Source organism: Prinia subflava, chromosome 14, assembly GCF_021018805.1.
Source record: "Prinia subflava isolate CZ2003 ecotype Zambia chromosome 14, Cam_Psub_1.2, whole genome shotgun sequence".
Taxonomy (NCBI): domain Eukaryota; kingdom Metazoa; phylum Chordata; class Aves; order Passeriformes; family Cisticolidae; genus Prinia; species Prinia subflava.
In genome coordinates this window covers 2,494,726-2,513,551 of record NC_086260.1, presented here as the reverse complement: position 1 = coordinate 2,513,551, position 18,826 = coordinate 2,494,726, and the positions used below count along the sequence as shown (strand labels likewise).

The window sequence follows — 18,826 nt, the reverse complement described above, 5'->3', positions numbered from 1 at the left end:
TGCCCACTCCACTCAGTGCCAAAGGCCTGGTGAGGGATTATTATTAAAAATAAGCAATGAGAAACAAGAGAATGGATATATTTTATAACATTGCTCTTTGTGAATACTTAGTGATTTTTATTACTGTAGATAGCAAGGATGAAATACTGATTATATATCACCCATGAGGTTTTTTTCAGAATATCACAAACCTTTAAAGCATTTTCATTGTATTTTCAAAACTCTGTTGCTCATCTGTTGCTTTCCTTTATATTTTTCATTCCTTCTTTTTTTCTTTTGGGGCAGAAACGGGGAGGTGGGGAGGGGCATGGTTTTGTTTTGGTTGATTTATGGTTTCTTTTGATTCTGTCTCAACCCTGCATGTTTGTTTGGTTGTCATTTTTATTTATTTCAGTAAAGCATGCTAATGACTCAGGCTCACCTAACGCTGCTGTTACTAAGGGTGAGTTGAATGCATCTGTTTTTAGCCTTTCAACTGAGACTCCACCAGCTGAGGTGAAATGGGAGCTGCTCAAAAACATCACAAAAGCCTCTTGATTGCCATGGGATGGATTTAAGCAGCCCAGGGAGCACAATTGGCTCATCTTGTAGTTTCTGAGAGCAATCTGCAGGGTTTTAAATAAAAAAGCAGGTTTTTTACTTGAGGAAGGAGCTTTGTAAGGAGGTGGAAGTGAGGACATTGATGTTCTGGGTTTCTCATGTTATCAGTTCAGAGCAGGAGCCAGAGCTGGATGCTCCAAATCATTTCCTGGCAGTTCAGAGGGCTCTGAGAGGAGACAGCAGCTTTGACACCACGAATTCACATCCCAGGGGTCACCCTGGGGCTGCACTGCTCAGGATGAGCTCAGGCTGTGGATTTATGGAGTCTGGGGACTGTGCTGGCTGTCCCCGTCACCTCGGGGTGGATGGGAGGTGGCTCTGTCCCTGAGGTGCCCTGGCTGTGTCACCAGCACCGGTGACACTGCAGCAAAGCACTTCTCCCCCTGTGGGTTCCCACCTCCCCTCTCTGTGGAGCAGACCCTGGAAATGTCCTGAAAATTTCCTGAAAATGTCCTGAAAATGTCCTGAAAATGTCCTGCAAATGTCCTGCTCTCCATGCAGGCAGCAAGGTGGCTCCTGCTGCAACCCTCCACCTGGTTCCTTTGTTTCAAATATGTGAAATTTGGAGTCTGTAGCTCTTGACTCTTCATTTCTCCAGTTAAATGGCTTTTAGGAGTCCTTTTTTTTTTTTTTTTTTTTCTAATGCCCAATTTTAACCTCCTCTAGGAGATTTTTTTCTCTGCCAGACAAGCACTGAGGTTTCTGAAAAGGGAGTTATCCTGGAGTGTTTTGGTGTGGGAAATGGATTTGTTGAGAATCTTTAAAGCTTGATAGAAGCCTTATATAGTATATATTTGCATGCAAACTTTGAGATAGGAAATGCTGACTTAGAAATGCGATGGAATAGGACAGACATTGTTGAGGGAGAAATGGAACTAGAAACAAGTTTCAAAGGATGGTTTTGTAAATAAGACTAGATACTTTGGAGAAATAGAACTACGAAAGGTGCATTGTAGTAAGGCTTATGAGGGTAATTTTAGATGATTTGCTTTAAGGTATTTTTAGTATTGTGTGGTAAAAGTTCCTAATGTGGGGATGGATAACTCGCAGCACTCATCACTCCTCTGACTTTGCCTGGGGAGCAGGACAGGCAGGGCTGGTGCCACTCCAGGAGCTTTTTTCCCCTCCAAGGGATGCCTGAACTCGTGGTGGGGAGTTCACATTCCCTCCATAAAATCCCAAAGTCAGGGGATTTATCTGCCTTTGGCAGATGGGAAATGTGTGAGCGTGTCCAGAGGCACCAGCAGGCTCTGTTGCAGCTCACTTGTGACACAGATCTGTACAGAGACAAAGCAAGGGGAAATTAAAATTAAAAATGACAAAATGGTGCAGCGAGATCTATGTGGTCTTCTACCAAATCATCCATAAGTGGCTATTTTTTTAAGAACTTAGCACCATTTGGGGACTGATTCATTAGTGTGCTAATTGTTATGATAGTGATAACTGGGCAGCCACTGAACCCTGCATTTTTCATCCTAAAACCCTTGTTTGGCAGGCTGGAACAAATGGGCTGTTGGAATCAAACACAGCTCAATCTTGCTTTATTGTTTTACAGTCTTCCCTACAAATTGTATCTCCATTACTGTAGATTTAATAATTGGAGCAGGAGGGACAATTCTGTGGGATGCTCAACTCAGGAAAGGTGGGGTTTCACCTGAGGTTTAAAAGATGATGGAGCCTGTGCAGAAGAGAGATGGTGTGGTCCTAAAAATCAGGAATTGAGAGGATCAGACTGCCTGAAGGGTGATAGGAAGAGCCAGAGCTTGGAAAAAAGGATCAAAAACTGTAGGAAAAAGAGTTTCCCATCACTGCTGCCAGTTGGTATCACTGTGCCTCCCCTCTGACTGTTACCAGGGGAAATCAGGGTTCCTGGATTAGTCTCAAAGTGACAAAATAAAAAAGAAAACACAAAAATGGATGTCAGAAACCTTCTGGCAGCAGTGATGCTTGTGGCATTATTGAAGAATATCCAAGATTTTCCCACCTAACTCCTGCTCTGTTTTATCTTTCAGCAAATTTTATCAAGGAAAGGAAACCCAAACTGCTGATCCCTCCTGAGTCTGCTGGGAGCAGCTCCTCAGTCACTGTCATCAAGGGAGGTGTCCTGCTCCTCGAGTGTATTGCTGAAGGGCTGTGAGTAATGAAAATGCTGCTCAAACTTCATCTTCTTTGAAGGTAGAAAGGAGCAAAGAAAAGGGGCTGTTACAAATTGTGCAACAGTTTGAAAGGGAGCTCCTGTGCAGAGCTTTTTGCAGCTGTAAAGCAGCACAGAGTGCACGCAGCAGTGGGGTGTTGGTTATTGCTGTAGCTTTTAAACAAGTAATTAAAGCCACAGTGTGGTAAGTATGGATTTTTTTTTAACTGTTCTATTAAAAAAAAGATTTTTTTTCAGTAGTGTTACTTCTGAGATGTTGAGGAACTAAATAATATCAGCATCAGCTTCAGTGCTTTTGTTCACAACCTGTAACTGGGGTTTTTTTCTGGTTTTGCCAATTCAGTTTTGCTGCACAATTTAAGATATTCCAGGTGTAAGATGTCAGTTTTTTAAAAAGCAAAGTTCTTGAGTGATGTAGCACAAGATATCTTTTGAGGAATGGTTGGGCCATTGAGGGAAAATTCATCAGTTCCAGCAGGAGGTGCTGGCTCAGGTGTGAGTGTGAACCTGGCTGGTTTCTGTGTCCATTCCCCAGCAGCCAGAATTCCCATCAAGGATGTTCATTCCAGTGTCCTCACAAATGACAGGACATGGAGGAACAAATCCATGGCTGTGTGGGAATACAGTGAACCAGCATCAGCTGTGTTAGCTTGATCCTGCTAAATCCAACAGCAAAGGGCAAACCTCAAACCTTGGGCACTGCCAGGGATCCAGGGGCAGCCACAGCTGCTCTGGCACCCTGTGCCAGGCCTGCCCACCCTCACAGGGAAGAGTTTTTTCCTAAAAACCCTTCAAAATCCCCTCTAAACCTTCTCTCAGTTTGAAGCCATTCCCCCTTGTCCTGCCACTCCAAGCTCTTTCAAATAACCCCTCTCCACCTTGCTGACTCCCTTCAGGTGGTGAAAGGATTCCTGTAGGGAAGGGTTAAAATAGCTGCTTTATGATGGGAAATCAGGACAGTTTTGTCCTTGTGAAGAACACAGGCCAAACTGAGGGTCAGGAAGGGAAGAGACTGAGAAATTGGTGTTGAGTGCCACCCTCCCAAGGAGCTGTGATCCCTTCTCAGGCCTGTTGCTGCTGCCACGAGCCCGGCTTTGCTCTTCCAGGTTCCCAGCTTGTCCCATGTGCCTGTCAGTGCAAATCTGAGCTGCCCCCTGAGAGACAAAGCATCTGTGCACCCAGAGAAAGCAGAGTCCCTTCTGCTTTGGCTGGAACAGAGCTTTGTGCAGAGCAGAGCTCTGAATCACCGTCCCAGAGCTGCAGACTCCGCTCCACGCCGAGATAATTCCCATTAAAGGCTCTGCCACTCCATTCCCTCCATAAAATCCCCAAGTCAGGGGATTTATCTGCCTGCACATGTTTAGGGCATTTTGTTTTTCCATATGGGCTTGAAAGGGCATTGCTGGTGGAAGCTGGCAGGGAGTTGAGTTGGCATTCCTGAAAGGAGGTGGATTACTTGTCTCTGTTGGATTCACTCCAGGTATCTGCAGTGAGTTTTGCTTCCCTCTTGCAACATTTCCTTGTCTAACTCATCCCCTACCAAGCGAATCTGCCAGCCCACAAACCTCCCCAGAGCCACAGCTCTGATTTTTGAGGGTTTCCAAGGGGTTTTCGTAGGGAAATCACCTTGGGAACACTCAAATAGGAATTTTGATGTGCAAGAACGAATATCAGATACAAGAAGAGAAAGCCAGAAAAGTCTTTCTGTCCCTTTGGAAGAAGGTAAAAAGAAGGAAATATTTTTGTTTCACTCAAAATTTTCCAGTAAACGCTTCAGAAAATGAATTTTTTGAACAAAAAGGGAGAATTTTTTAAGCAGTCACTTCAGAAAGAACACAAAGTACTTCTTTATCATATCACCAAGCATACATTTTCATCAAAATGCTTCAAAAATGCAACTTTTAGAATAAAATGTTATTTTTCTTTTCCGAAACTCCCCAATTCAGCAGAAAAATGATCAGTTTTGCCTCCATCTCTGCCAATCCATCCTGCCAAATGTCCACAGACCATGGAAGCGGATTTCAAGGAACTCAGATCAGGGGCACCCGACCGCAAAACAGGGAATTAAGGACATTTCCAATCTGTCACTTTTGAAAGATTTATACCCCGAGTGGCACGAGGGCACGGCCTCGGGGCTGGCTCGGGGACAAGGGAGGGAATGAGGGGATATCTGCTCAGAGCTGGTGGAACACCAGAATCCCTGGGTTCCTTTGTGCCTCCTGCCCGGGCACGGTGCCACGGGCACAGATGGGCACGGGCGGGAGCAGCTCTGGCACCGCGGCCGTGTCGGGGTGGCCACAGCGTCTGTCCCCAGCCCTGTGTCACTTCCAGAGGGTGGGAAGAGCCTCCCAGCCACCTCCAAAGAGGCAGGCAGGGAGGGAGGGAGGCACTGCAGTGGGTCTGGCTCTTCTGCCTGTCCTCAGGTGCCCTTTTGGGGCAGGATGGAATCAGCTCCAGCCCCTTTCCTGCTGCCCGTGCCAAGGCACATCCAGGGAATGCAGCTCTGCCCTGGTGAAAACCCCACTCAGAGGGGTTGTGCAGAGCAAGGAGCACCAGAGCAGCTGTACAGCATCACCCCTAGGAAGCCCCAGAGTTTTCAAAGTTCTGAAAGCTCAAAATGCTCTAAAAACCTCTCCCAAACCCAGCTGGGTGTGAGCTCCAGCAGCTCTGCCATGAGAAGCATCGCAGCAGCGTTTTTGCATCCAACTCAAAATCTTCTTTTCTTTCCCTTTGTTTTCAGCCCAACTCCTCATCTCAGCTGGGTCAAGGTCACGGGAAACATGCCCAAGGAGGAGCCAGAGACAGAGAATTTTGGGAAGACCCTGAAGATTGAGCAAGTGACAGCAGCTGATGAGGGGACGTACCAGTGCACGGCCAGCAACCCCCTGGGCAGGGCCAGGCATGAGTTCCACGTGCATGTGGAAGGTGCTCAGTTCTCTTTACTGAAATTAATGTTTTGGGACAGAAAAGGTGGGAAAAGAGAAGTGAAGGAGGCTCTTTGCTACTATGACTCAGGCAACTCCACCAATTTATGCCAGCCTCATGGGTTTGAGAAGGTTTGCACGAAGTAGCACCTCTAAAACAACAACAAAAAATATAAATAATGCTTTTTGTTTTTTCCCCTCTACCATGAAGGTCTTAAAAAGCAGGAAACAATTTAAATACGTGAGCAGGTTCAATACTCTAAAGATGGGAGGGAGTCAAGCAGAGATATTGATGAAATGTCTTGTACTAAGATGAAGGTCAGAAAAAAGATCTAATTATTCTTTTTGCTCTTAAAAACGGTGAGATTGGCTCTGCTGGGCTGGATCAGAGGGACATTTAGCTCAAGTCCTTTTCTCTGGTTTCCACCAGAAGTGGGCTCTTAGGAGGGCTGTGAAAATTCAGTGAGCAGACACAGTGCCACTCCTTGCCTCCTTCCTTTGCTGGGATTTGTGTATAGGCACAAACTGAGCTGGGAGTGCTCCCTGAAAAGTACCATAAAACCTGTGGAACAAAGTAAAAAGATGCTTTCTACTATTTTTAGCAGCTAAAAAAATGGAAATATGACCCTTTTTGTCACCTCACTGAGCACCCAAGGCTCCTTTTTCCCTTCTCCTCCTCCCCAAACCCCAAGGTGTGCATCAGATGCCCTTTCCCAGGAGCCAGCAGAGCTCTGAGGAGTAAACCCCAAACCAAAAATCCTTGTTTCAGAGCCAGGAACTCTCCCTGCCACTTTCTCTGCCCATAAATAGCCACAAACTGAGGATCCTGAGGCCCAGCTGAGAAACTTGCTGAAAACATTTGCCTGATGAAAAATGCTCCAACCTCTGCTCTGCACTTAAGAAATAAAATTAATCCCTGGCAGTTTTACCCTGTTGGAACCTTCCAAGTGCTTGATTTTCATCAGGGCTCCTCATCCCACTGTGGTCACAGGATTTCTGATGGGGGAAAAGCACTTTGAGCTCCCTGCTCTGGGTTTGCTCAGCAGCTGAGGAAAAGATTTTCTCCCAAACACTTCCTTGTCTAATTCATCCCCTACCAAGCGAATCTGCCAGCCCACAAACCTCCCCAGAGCCACAGCTCTGATTTTAGAGGGTTTCCAAGGGGTTTTCATAGGGAAATCACCTTGGGAATACTCAAATAGGAATTTTGATGTGCAAACACGAATATCAGATACAAGAAGAGAAAACCAGAAAAGTCTTTCTGTCCTCTCCATCCACTCAACCCAACCTTGTCCCTTGCACTCCTCTCTCCCTTGCTGGGAGTGTGGCACAGGAGGATCCCAGGGCATGGCAAGTTCTCAGCTGTGGTGGAGGGAAGTGCTGACTCCTAGAAATCCTTCCAGATGGTTTGGAGCATCTCTGCTGCAGCAGAATATTTTAACAATCTGGCTATGATTTTCTCGGCTGCAAAAAATCGATTTTCTTCGGAGAAATTGCACGAGCTGCAAAAACTAAAATACCAGAGAAGTGACATTAATTTTGCAGTTTAGAATAGTGACCTTCTTCTCCCACAGTTTCCAGAGGAAGGGAAACTTCCTGGCAAATTGCTATTCCTGCTTGACAAACAAGTGCCTGGAAAAAGAGAAAAGAAGGAAATTACCCCACTGCAGCGATTGCAATGTAAAAAACCCTTTTCCAGTTGCTGTTAAATCCATTTTCCATGTGTGTAACTAATGGTGGCTCCTGTCAGCAGCAGGGGTTCTTCCTATTAGGAGTCACCTCACATCCAAGGTATCAAGGTAAACCTGAGCCCAAACTCTGCTGTCTGCCACGATTCCTGAGCAGCAAATGTGGCTGTCATTAATCAGAGATGGACACGTTCATCACTCTTGCAGGAGCTCCTGGAGCACTCTCAAGGGCACATCCTGAGCTTTAATTCCAGGAGGCTTCAGGGAGCTCGTGCTGATGTTGGGCTCCTCACACCCGACAGGTTCCTCTCACAGGATGCATGCAGGGAGAAGAAAATTAAATATGGAAGAAAAATTATCTGTTATTAACCCCCAGCCATCCTCAGCGGAGTGCTGGGGTGTAAATCGGGATTTTTCTGTCACTCTGCAATGTTTTCTGTTCTACTTTCTGGTATTTGAGGACCTCAAACCAACATTCCACCCTTCTAAATACCAGTTTTAATGATATTTGCATGCAGCCCACTTGCTAATCCTACCGAGTCTGAGGGCAAAGATTCAGGCAATCATTACCAAGCATATGAAAATATTCAGCAAGCAAATTGCTTGACTGCTTGAGCATTTTAATCTCTCTTTGCAAGGGAAGATGTAGCCTGGAATACCTGAGCAAACTGTTGTTATTAAAATGAGAGAGAATTATTTAAAAAGAAATAGCAAAGCTAGCCCACAAGTTGTTTTGTCTTCAAGTTTTTATTTGGTTGTTGGTGGTAGTTCACCAAACCCAACAGAAAATGAACGTACAACCCACAAATCTTGCAGGATCATCATGATCTAAAGTTGCTTTGATCTAGATTGAGGCTCCTAGGTGGGGTTTAATAGAAATAATTGTTACAATATAATGATTAATTATAGTAATAATGTAATAGCTAAGGGCCTTTGCAGTTATGGCTCGTAATACTTTTATTACTCAGCCAGAGCAAAAGAAAAGAGACTGAATTAATGGGAAGCAGAAGCAGAACTGGGTTTTTTAATCAGGCTCAAACTTTCTGTTCCACTGGAAAATTGCTCCAGCAGGGATGCAGAGCCCAAGGTGGCAGCAGCAGCTGCTGCTGGCCCTGCAGTGGGATGGATTCCCTGCCTTTGGGAAGGTGGGAGGAGAGCTTGAAATAAACTTCACAGATGGAAAAATGGTGTGGGAAAAGAAGGATGGGCTCCAGTAAGCACAAGTGCAGAGCAGCTCTCACCAGGCAGAACTGATTGGCTTCATCAGCACAGGCTGGGGAGTGCCTGCTTGGCTTTATTGGGAGAATCCACGGGGTGGCAAGAGGAAAATGGCTGGGAAGTGTCAGCCTGGCAGAAAAGGCAAAAATCATCCTGGAAAATAGAAAGAAAATTGTTGTTGCTGAGATCTGAGAAGGCCTCACCCAAAGTAAGCAGATTTACAACTTTACCTTCTTCAGGAAAGACCAGGAGAAGGGAGCAGGGGTGAACACAGAGCTCAAAGTCATGGCATTTGGGAAAAAATAGATATATTTAATTTAGGAGAAATTACACCTGGGGAATGCACAACAGCCTTCAGAGGAAGAGAAGTTTCTCCACAAAATTCCCTTGGGGTGATGGAAGACAGGGGAGAATTAAACTGTAACAAGGCAGAAGCTGGTTAGATGTCCCAAAATTGTTCTACTCCTGGGAAAACACAGTGGGAGAGGCTGAGGGGAAGGTTTGGATCCTTTGTGGGTGGTTTAGATGCAGATGATCCTGCTCTGCTGGATCACTTTCATTTCTGGATCTGTCAGTATTTCCCATAAAGACATAAATCAATCAGGAGGAGCAAATTGGGAACTCTTACCAGGAAGAGTAAGTGATGCAGTGAAATATTTGCTATTCCAGATTAACTATTTGATTATCCAACTCCTGGATTTTGTAGTGGCTAAAAATATGTGTGTATTTTGTTATATTTTATATGCTTTAAGCAGTATAGCACATCTGCCACGTGGAAAAGAAGTTCTTCAGCCTCTCTGTGAAATTGCATTTCACACCTGGCAAAATCTCATTGCTCTTCACTTCCTTGGAGCACCCACAGCAATTCAAGGCTGAGAAAGGAAAGCAGTGACATCAAAAATCAGCTCACCCCTCCAGAGTGTGGGCACAGGTGGAGATAGGCAGGGATCCTTCAGGTGGATTTTATTTTGTATTATTTTATCATTTCATTTCATCTTTGGTGTCTCCAAAACAAGGAATATCCTGTCTCAGTTTGTGGCAGATTTAGAGGAAAAAATCCAAACCAGCAATTTAATCAAGATTGCTACAGACATTTTCACCTCCATGCCTTCTTTTCCTGCTGAACCCATGGTGTAATGAGAGAGAAGGAAAAAGATCTGCTAAACCAAAATATTCTGGTGTTTGCAGAGTTTTTTTCCCTGGAGCCACATACCAGGGAGCTTAACAGATGTGGTCATGTCACTGTGGGATGGGAAGCAGCACTGAGTGGGGATGTTGGGAGAGGAATCGCTGCTGTGTGAAGGAAATGGGATGATTTTATCATTTTAAATAAGCTTTAGTGGCTTGAATTTGACTTTGGTCTTTATATGTTAATGAAACCCTTCCCTGGTGCTCTCCTGTGGGGATGCTGGTCTGGGTGTGGAAACGCATCACACTTTGAGGGTGTTTTCTTTAAATATCCGTGTGAATGTGAGCAGGGATGGCAGATCTCACTGATAACATCTGCTGCTGTATTACCAGGCAACAGCTCTGTTAATCTTCAAAGCATTTTATGAGCATTAACTAATGAATCCTCCCGACATGAATGAAACTAATGAATGTTTTCCCGACATTAGCTCACCTTTTTAATAGGGAAAGAGACCCTGTGATCCTCCCAGCGCTTGCAGAAGAGGCAGAGTCAGGTCTGCTGTTAAAATCTCTAAATTTGGTGCTTTTCAAGACGAAATGATGAGTTCAGGGTTGTGTTTTGGGTGGAGGGTGCAGACTGAAGGCTTAGGGACCTTCGTTCAGTCAGTGAATTAAGCATTCATGAGATGAATTCTCTTTTTATCCCCTTCAGCTCCCTTCCCTCATTAGGGATGTCTGTTCCCACGGAGGTTTGGGTACCTGCTGCTCAGGGCTGCCCTGCAGAGTTGAGTTTTCCCGGAGATTCCCCGGAACAGCTGGGGAAGGAGAGCACAGGGAATGCGGCAGCTCTTGGCTGCTCCTCTACCACCACCCTGTGGGCAGCCAAACCTCTCATCCCCCGCGATGAGGAGATGCTTTGCCATTCCTAAACGTGTTAGGGATCCCCCTCTGCCCTGAATGCACCATGAGGAAACAAGAAATGAAGGTGGTGGTGCATTTCCTCAGCACGGGGAGAGGGGCAGGAGGACCAGTCCTGTCCTGGAGCTCTGTCACCTCCCAGGAAAGGCTGTGGGAGCCACTCGTGCCTGGGGAGGGGGATTCAAGCTGGATGAATATTCATTCATTCCTTGTTTGCCTTGCTGAAATAGCCTCACTTTAATTCATGAATCACACTCACCTCTGAGGGTCCTTGTGGAAATGCCCAGTCCCCCCTCCCCAGCCTCTCCCTCTTGTGGGCATTCATTTCCCACCTGGATAAAGGCTGCCCGTTCCTCCACCCTGCCTGGCTCTCACCAAGCCTGCAGGACAGCACTGCCCTGTGCTGGTGCTGATTTTGCCTTTCCTTTACACGGGAAGTACAAGGAATCCAGTTCAGCTGGGATGGGCTGCGAGCAGTGGCTGGGAAGTGTTGGTGGCGTTTGCCATCTCCTGGAGAATCCCAGCAACAGCAGAGCCACACCACGGGCTGTGGCTGGTGCCTCAGGATTTCAGCTTTTATATTTTCCATATATTCCTAACCCTGCAGTTCTTCAGTGCAGAACTCCAAACTCCACACACAGGGTGAGCTGCTGCTTCCCCAGTTTGGGCACACACAGCAATTCCTCTCCAGGCCTGGCAGTCAAGGACACCTCACTGCCTCAGGCCTGAGAGATGGGAACAAAAGGGAGCTGGGGCAGCAAACTTGGGGTGAATGACTTCATTCCCTGAAGCTGGAATTGGGAGATGAACCCCAAAATGCAAATGGACCCAACTGATCAAAGTGTGCAAACCTGTGACCTGGGGTCCATTTTTGGGTGCAGCTCCTGGGGGGCTTTGTCTGCCCTAAATGTCCCTGAAGTCCCTTCAATAACTAGAACAGCTTTTTATTCCCTCAATTCTGTCTGCCCTCTGTTTTTAGGTAACCCCAAAAAGCATCAACTGATCCCTGCTCTGTCTCTTTTCCCAGAGCCTCCCCAGTGGCTGAAGAAGCCCGAAGGTGGCGTCTACAGCGTGGGGACAAACCTGGTGCTGCTGTGCGAGGCCATCGGGAACCCCGAGCCCAGCATCCAGTGGAAGCTCAACGGGATGCCCATCGATGGTAGGTGCAGGGCCAGGGGGCTCCTCCAGGCCCTGGCCAGGGCGGGTGTGCCTCTGGACCACCCACAAGTCCTAACGTGCTGAGCGATGTCTGGTTTGGCACCTCTTTAGCTGTTAATTGTTTACTTACTTAAATAAACTAATATTTAAATAGGATTCTTGGGGAGGGTAGTGGTGAACATCGCACATGTGGAGCAGCGGCACCTTTGAGGCGCTGCCTGTGCCTCACCTGTAACTCTCCCATCTTTTGGGGATCTGGGACAGCTCGAGGGCTCCTTTGTGCTTCTGAGTAAGCCCAAGCAGCTGGGGAGCACTGCTGTAGCAGTATTATTATCATTTTAAAAAGTCTCTGTGGTGAATTTACTGGAATTCAGTGCTCTGGAGCACTTTCCTCAGGCCACAGCACTGCTGGCAAACACAGAGCCCTGGAAGTCACCAGCTGTTGGGCAAGGTCTTGGCTGGATCCTCAAGATGTCCTTTCCTTTGGCTTCCAGGCAGTGAGGAGAGGCTGGGAGCTCCCCAGTCAGGGCGTTCCTCCCTCTCCTGACACAATCTGGTGTTTTCCAGGCAGGACCTTCCGCGGGAGAGTGTCCACCAGGGAGATCAGCCTGACCAACCTGCAGCTGCAGGACAGCGCCGTGTTCCAGTGCGAGGCCACCAACAAGCACGGCACCATCCTGGCCAGCGCCAACGTCAACGTGCTCAGTGAGTGCCCTGGGCTGGCCCCTCCGGGGGTCACAGGCCCCTTCCAGGGTCCCCCACACCCTGGCAGGTGTCCCCATGGTAGGAAAGGATTTGGGGTTCGTTCTTTGTTTCGCTTATGAGGAAAAGAAGCAGAAACTTCCCTGTGCCTCTCAGTGTAATTGGCCCAGTGCCAGCACAAAGGCAGCTGTTGGAAGCTGTCCCTCAGGAAATGTGGCTGCTTCTGTTGGGCAGCAAGCCAGAAACCCCTCCTGGATGGGTGAATACTTAAGACAGAGCAGGGAGTGTCCCGGTGCATTTTTGGGGTGTCTTAGCAGGTGTAAGGAACCTCCTGCACCTTGCACAGCTTTTACTCTTTTGTTCTGTACAGTTTTTTATTTTCACTTCAATTAAAACCTTTTTGCTTTTCCAAACATCTCCGATCATGCCACCTCTCTAATTTTTCATGAGCCATTTCTGAGAGGGTGCTGGCAGCCCTCAGAGACTGATACACCTTCCTGGGGCTAAAAACACTCTGGCCTCACACAGCAAATTATCAACAGCCCAAGTCTGAATCCTCATCAGCATCTCATGGTTCCTTTGGACTGGCCCCAGATCTTAAGGAATATTGTCCATATTTCTGCAACAGGTTTTGTCATGGGCAATGTTATGTACTTAGAACAGGCACTCCTGAGCTTTGATGTATTTTAAAAACATGGTTGTGGCTGGGCTCAAAAACTTGAATTCAAGCACAGTGAAACCGCTGGGGACTGAATTGTTACTGTAACACTGGTTTTGAATTATTAAGTGTATTTTTAATCTTTGATTTCAGTTGCAATGCTCAGTCTGTTCTTTGAATACAGGGAGTGAGGGGAATTTATTTCATAAAAAACATCTCCAGAGGCAGCAGATCTGGGTCTATTTTCTCTCCTGGATGTTTCAATTTCTGCCATGTCCAGCAGGAAACCCCTGTTATCTCTGCCAGTGAAGCTTCTGGGAGCTCAGCTGCTCAGCGCAGCTCTTCCAAACACCCGTGAAATTCCCATTAAACACCTCGGCCTCTCCCCCTGGCTGGAAAAGGGGAGGATGCAGGGCCAATATTTCTGTTCCTAGTTCTGAAATGCCGTGCTGCTCACCTTGCATTCTGTCCTGCAGACATTGCCCCCCTGATCCTGACCCCGGATGAGGAAAACTACGCCACGGTCGTGGGTTACAGCGCCTTCCTGCACTGTGACATCTTCGCCTCACCTGCAGCAGATGTCAGATGGTAAGATACTGGGAATTGGGTTTTTGTCACATCAAACAAGTTCCTGAAGGTTTCCCCAAGTTATTATTATTATTCCCCTGCTAGTTATTATTTCTGTGGAGTTAAGAATAGAAATCTGCAAAACTGAACTGTGTGTAGTGTAAGTTTTCTGTGTTTAAATGCACTTTTAAGAATTCTGAAGAACTGGTTTGGGAAAAAAGAGTTCCTGGAAGTTCCCAATACCTGTTTGAGACAAATGCCAGGCTATACATTAAGGAAAACCATGCTGTTTATAGCCAAATCCTGCTGCAGCTTCATCAGTTTAATGCTGGCAACTCTTCAACTTCGGGCACATGACTGAGGTGGGAACACAGTGACTTACAGAGCACATTGACCTGGACATGCTTCCGTAGGGTTGGAAATCACAGGATTGTCACAGCAGGTGACAGGTGCCATAAAATTGCAGGTGGCAGCTGCAGATTGAAGACAGAGTGTTTTAGAGAACTTTTTAGACTCTGTCCCTGTGTATTTAGTGTGCAGGACCCTTAAGTCCCTTTATGATTTGCTGCATGTGGATAAAGTGCCTCACTAATCCTGACTTTAACTGCTCAGTGGCAAAGCTGAGTCCCCAAAATTCCCCTGCAATAACCCATAACCATGAACTAACACTTCCTGCAGTAACCCAGGCCTGTTTTTATCATCTTTAGGACCAAGGATGACAGCATAGAGCCCCTTTCCACATTCCGCTACGAGCTAAACAAGAACGGCACCCTGGAGATCAGGGACACCAAGAAGGAGGATTCAGGATCCTACGCCTGCTGGGCTGCAAATTCCGTGGGGAAAAGAGCAATCACTGCTAATCTGGATATAAGGGGTGAGGACAGAAAAAAAACTTTCACAGCTGCCAAGATTTTATGTCTACCGTATTTCAGGAAGTAGTAAATATTCAGTCCACGGCACAGATTTGTTCTGTGACTTTAGGAATTCTCTGGATATTAGGACCTGACATTGTCACAGGTCTCATCTAGATCTCGCCTTTAAAATAGTCCCAACTTTTCAGCTGGATTTCTCCATTCTCACACACGATGCTCATTTCTTCTGGATGCTTGCAGAAGCTGCACAAGCCACCAAAATTTTGCATTTACACATTATCTTGAAAGCATTTTCCCTCCTTTTTGTCATTGCCCTGTTACACCCAGGGCTGTTCCTTGGGAGCCTCTCCTGGGCTTGGTGGGGTCTTTGTTGATCCAGATGTGTTTCTGCTTCTCCCTCAGCTGTGGGATTCCCTTCCCTAAAATTCCTTCCCATTAGTGATCATCCCAAACTGGATTAATTCTGCAGTGGACACCAAACACATTGCAGGGTGCTGCTGGTTGAAGGAGTTTGCACTGGGCTTTCTCCTGTTTGTTGATAAATATTTTTAAACAGAGCATAAAAATACCCTCAGATGTGTTTACTTATAAATTTTAGATCCACCCTTGTGCTGCAGCTCTGTTTTAAGGGATCTGTGTTTTCCCTGGAGGGGGTGATGGTGGTGGGCAGCTCCTGTTGGGCATTTAGTGGCTTTTCTACAAATTTACTGAGGATTTAGGGCTTGCCAATAAAAAAAAAAACCCTTAAACACTCAATTAGCAAAGCTCTCTGATGTAGGTTTGCTGTGACAAACCTGAGGAAAAATCCCACTCTTTGTTTTCCATTTCCACCCACTCCCTTGGCTTTGGGAATTTTACAGTGATAATAAACATGAAAATGTACAATGAAATTCTCACAGAGCAACATTTCACTGCAGAAATAAATTCAGCTAAAAACTTTCTTCTTACTTATTCATCTGTTTCTGCATTCAGATTACAGTCAATTAAAAGAACAAACTTGATTGCAATAATTTTTTCACACTTGACTTTAATAAGCTTGTAATTTTTCTTGGATCATTGCCAAAGCTTATTTCAAATGGCAATTAGACATAAAAATTATATTCAATCCTTTTTTTTTATCATCCATTTCATGACAGGCTGCTAACAAAGATTTTCACCTGTAACCTTTTTTTTTTGTGATTTTTTTTTGGTGGATTTTTTTTCTGCAGCTCTTTGGTTTCGAGCGAACTAAAAAATGTTTCAAGATATAAAACATTTGAAGATAAAAAAAATGTTTCAAGATAAAAAAAATGAAATCCTGGCAGATATCTGTTTCAAATGCCACCATCCTTCACTTGAAATGTTTGTGTATATAAAAAAAAAAAAAAAAAAGAGACATGATTGTTGCTCCTGAGGTTGATTTGTGTAGATGAAGTGCTTGGTGAAAATTTGATGTAATAGGCCCTCTCTCACCTAATCAAAGTGTTTTTCTGTGATCAATCAGATGCTACAAAACTTGTTGTTACTCCGAAGAGCCCCCGAGTGCTGAAATCACATTCAATTTTATTGAAATGCCAGGCTGAGTATGATCCCCACTTGAAACACAGCTTTAAATTATCCTGGAGGAAGGATGGGGATGAGCTGCCAGTCAACAGCACGGAGGGTGGCAGGTGAGTGGGGAGGGAACAGGGCTGTTCCTGATCTCAGCTGGATATTCTGGTGTGGTGCTGGAGCTGGAGTTTCATTAAACATGAGCATTAATAGCCTGAAATGCAAATTCACGTCTGCAAAGAATTCTTCATGTGATACGTGAATAGATCTGCATTTTATACACATCTAAATACAAATGCAGCAATGTGAGTTTGGAGCCAAATGGGCTTGGGTTTATTAATTCTGTTACCATCACAGCAGAATATAAAGTTATATATTAATATATACGTTATACATAAATATATTTTTATGTATAATATAAATGTTGGCCCAGCCCAAAACACAACCCTGGCCCCAGTGCAGGTTGTTTCTCCACTTCAGTGGAACCAGTATTTTCTTATAGTTTGCACTTATTTGGCCAAAACAAAGTCTTTGCAAGGCTGAAGTGATGGTAAACAGGTTTCAGGGATTCTGCCACGAATTTTTCCTACATATCAGTTTAGGATTTGCAGGTCCAGGCTGAATTTTGCCCTATTTTTGGGTTTCCATGGATCTCCAAGGGCTGGAGCTCAGCCTTTATTCCACAGAGGGGTCCCACAGGGGGCAATCAGATGTCTTTATTAATTACCACAGGAGAGAGATGACTTCCTAAACTCTGCACAGGCTGAAAATCCCACTGAGCCCTTGTAGGATGGTGAGGCAGTGCCATGGAAATCCCATGTCTGCCCATGGCCTTGGATTCTTGGCAGCTTCCCTGGTGCTCTGCACATGACACAAGTGCCTTGGGAATGCTCAGTTTCCCTCAGCCTTTCAGAAGTTCCATCATAAACCCCATATTTTTGTCTCATTATTGAAATGCCAAAATCCTGTGTCACAGACTCTCCTCCAGCACATCTCAATGCGGTTCTTTCCAGGGCAGGACTGACAGGGCAGCCTCCAGCCACGGAGGCTAAATTGCCACAAAATACAAATAACAGTCCTCAGCACAGCATAGAGCAGAGCCACAATCACATTTTAATGTAACAGGCCCAGTGTGCAGCTATTTCATGAAAATGTCCCATGCCAGATTCTTTTATGAACAACTTTTCGGAGATCGACGTTGTGTTGATCGTGTCATATACAGATTTTTCTTATCCTTACTACCTTTTTTTTTTTTTTTTTCTTTTTTTTCCCTGCAGGATAATCCTGGAGAGGGATACCCTGTTCATACCCAGTGTGCTGCTGGAGGATCAGGGGGTTTACACCTGCGTGGCCAGCACTGCCCTGGACGCCGCCGAGGCCGAGGCGCACCTGATCGTTCTGGGTAAGGTCGATTTTCCCCGCTGTGCAAACAGCTCCTTGCAGCAGGAATTGCCACTGCAGCACTTCTGCCTCTTTGCTTCTATTCACAGAGCCTCAATAACCCAATTTCACAGAGCCTCTCACTCCTTAAGCTCAGCTGTGCTGTCCCTTATCTCCAGGAAGGGCGATGCTGACACAAACTCGATTTATTTTCATCTTCGGTGTAGTAAGATGAGGCAGCACTTTGGCCTCAGTTCAGTGCCTGCAGGAGTTGCTCAGGTGTGAGAAGGTGTGGGAGCACACTAAGAATGGTTCTGCTGCTGCTCTGAAGTCCTTGGCCAGTCCCTCCCTTTAATGAAGGTTTGCACAACAACTGGACTATTTTTTGAAGGCCAATATTTGGATGTGCGGCTCCTCAGAAGATCAGTGTGAGTTAAGCACCTGAAGGGAATCCATTATATTTGTGAACCTGAGCATAAATGATTGTCCAGGGGCAAAGAGAGGAGAGCCTTGACCCCCTGGGTCTGAAACTTGGCCCTCTGACAGCATCCTCACAGCCTGCATCCCTCCCAGGATGGGAAGGGACCACATGGAATTACCAGGATGAACTTGCGACAGCAGCCAAAATTCTGCTTTGTGCTCACAATTTTGGCCAGCCTGGCCTAGATGAAGGCGTCCCTGCCCTTGGCAGGGGGCTGGAATTTGATAATCTTTAAGGTTCCTTCTTCTTCTGTGATTTTATGATTCTCTGTCAGTTTTGCATCATTTTAATTACGTTTATTTTTGCTTCATTTTACATTTTTATTTATTGCTGGCGGTGATTGCAGCAGGAAATAAGTCAATCTGCCCTTCAAGATGTTTTCCCACTTTAAAGGAGTGATATTTTTCAGTAAATAGTAAATTAGGAAGATGCTGTGCACATTATTTATGGTGCTGTGTCCTTCAGTGCTGTATAATTCAAAATGTTTGTAGACTACTTGTTACTTCAGTTATGAAAATTTCATAAAGCACTTTATTCCTTTTTAAAAAGGTGCTTGGCAGAAGAAGAAAAACAGTTTTGTGCCCTTTTCCCTTGTTTCTTGTATACGAGGAAGGTCTTGGTGAATTAACAACATCAGTTATTTTCCAAGTGAAAAATTCAGGTTTTTTGCAATCAAGAGCTTGTGGGCTGACTGAAGAACTAAATGGAGACGTCAGATTAGGGGCAGCTAAGAGTAAAATAAATATTCAATTAGAATAATTCTAAGTATTTGTTGTGTGTTTAATGAACAGGTAGAGGGGTGAGAATATTTAAAGTGCACCATCACCATCTTTAAATTAATATATTG

General features: G+C 45.5%; 1 protein-coding gene across 9 annotated transcripts in view; it reads left to right on the top strand.

Annotated features, from left to right (window-relative positions):
- CHL1 (cell adhesion molecule L1 like) overlaps nt 1–18,826 on the top strand; it is a 146,256-nt gene that overhangs the window by 103,085 nt on the left and 24,345 nt on the right. For 7 of the 9 annotated variants that reach the window (XM_063411329.1, XM_063411333.1, XM_063411328.1 and 4 more), the window contains 9 exons: nt 395–442; nt 2,613–2,733; nt 5,496–5,680; nt 11,659–11,790; nt 12,357–12,494; nt 13,626–13,737; nt 14,424–14,590; nt 16,072–16,237; nt 17,396–17,520. In XM_063411329.1, coding sequence (XP_063267399.1) covers nt 395–442; nt 2,613–2,733; nt 5,496–5,680; nt 11,659–11,790; nt 12,357–12,494; nt 13,626–13,737; nt 14,424–14,590; nt 16,072–16,237; nt 17,396–17,520 — 1,194 coding nt within the window. The remainder of the gene's footprint in view (nt 1–394; nt 443–2,612; nt 2,734–5,495; nt 5,681–11,658; nt 11,791–12,356; nt 12,495–13,625; nt 13,738–14,423; nt 14,591–16,071; nt 16,238–17,395; nt 17,521–18,826) is intronic. The other 2 variants (XM_063411332.1, XM_063411336.1) reach the window with 1 other exon arrangement.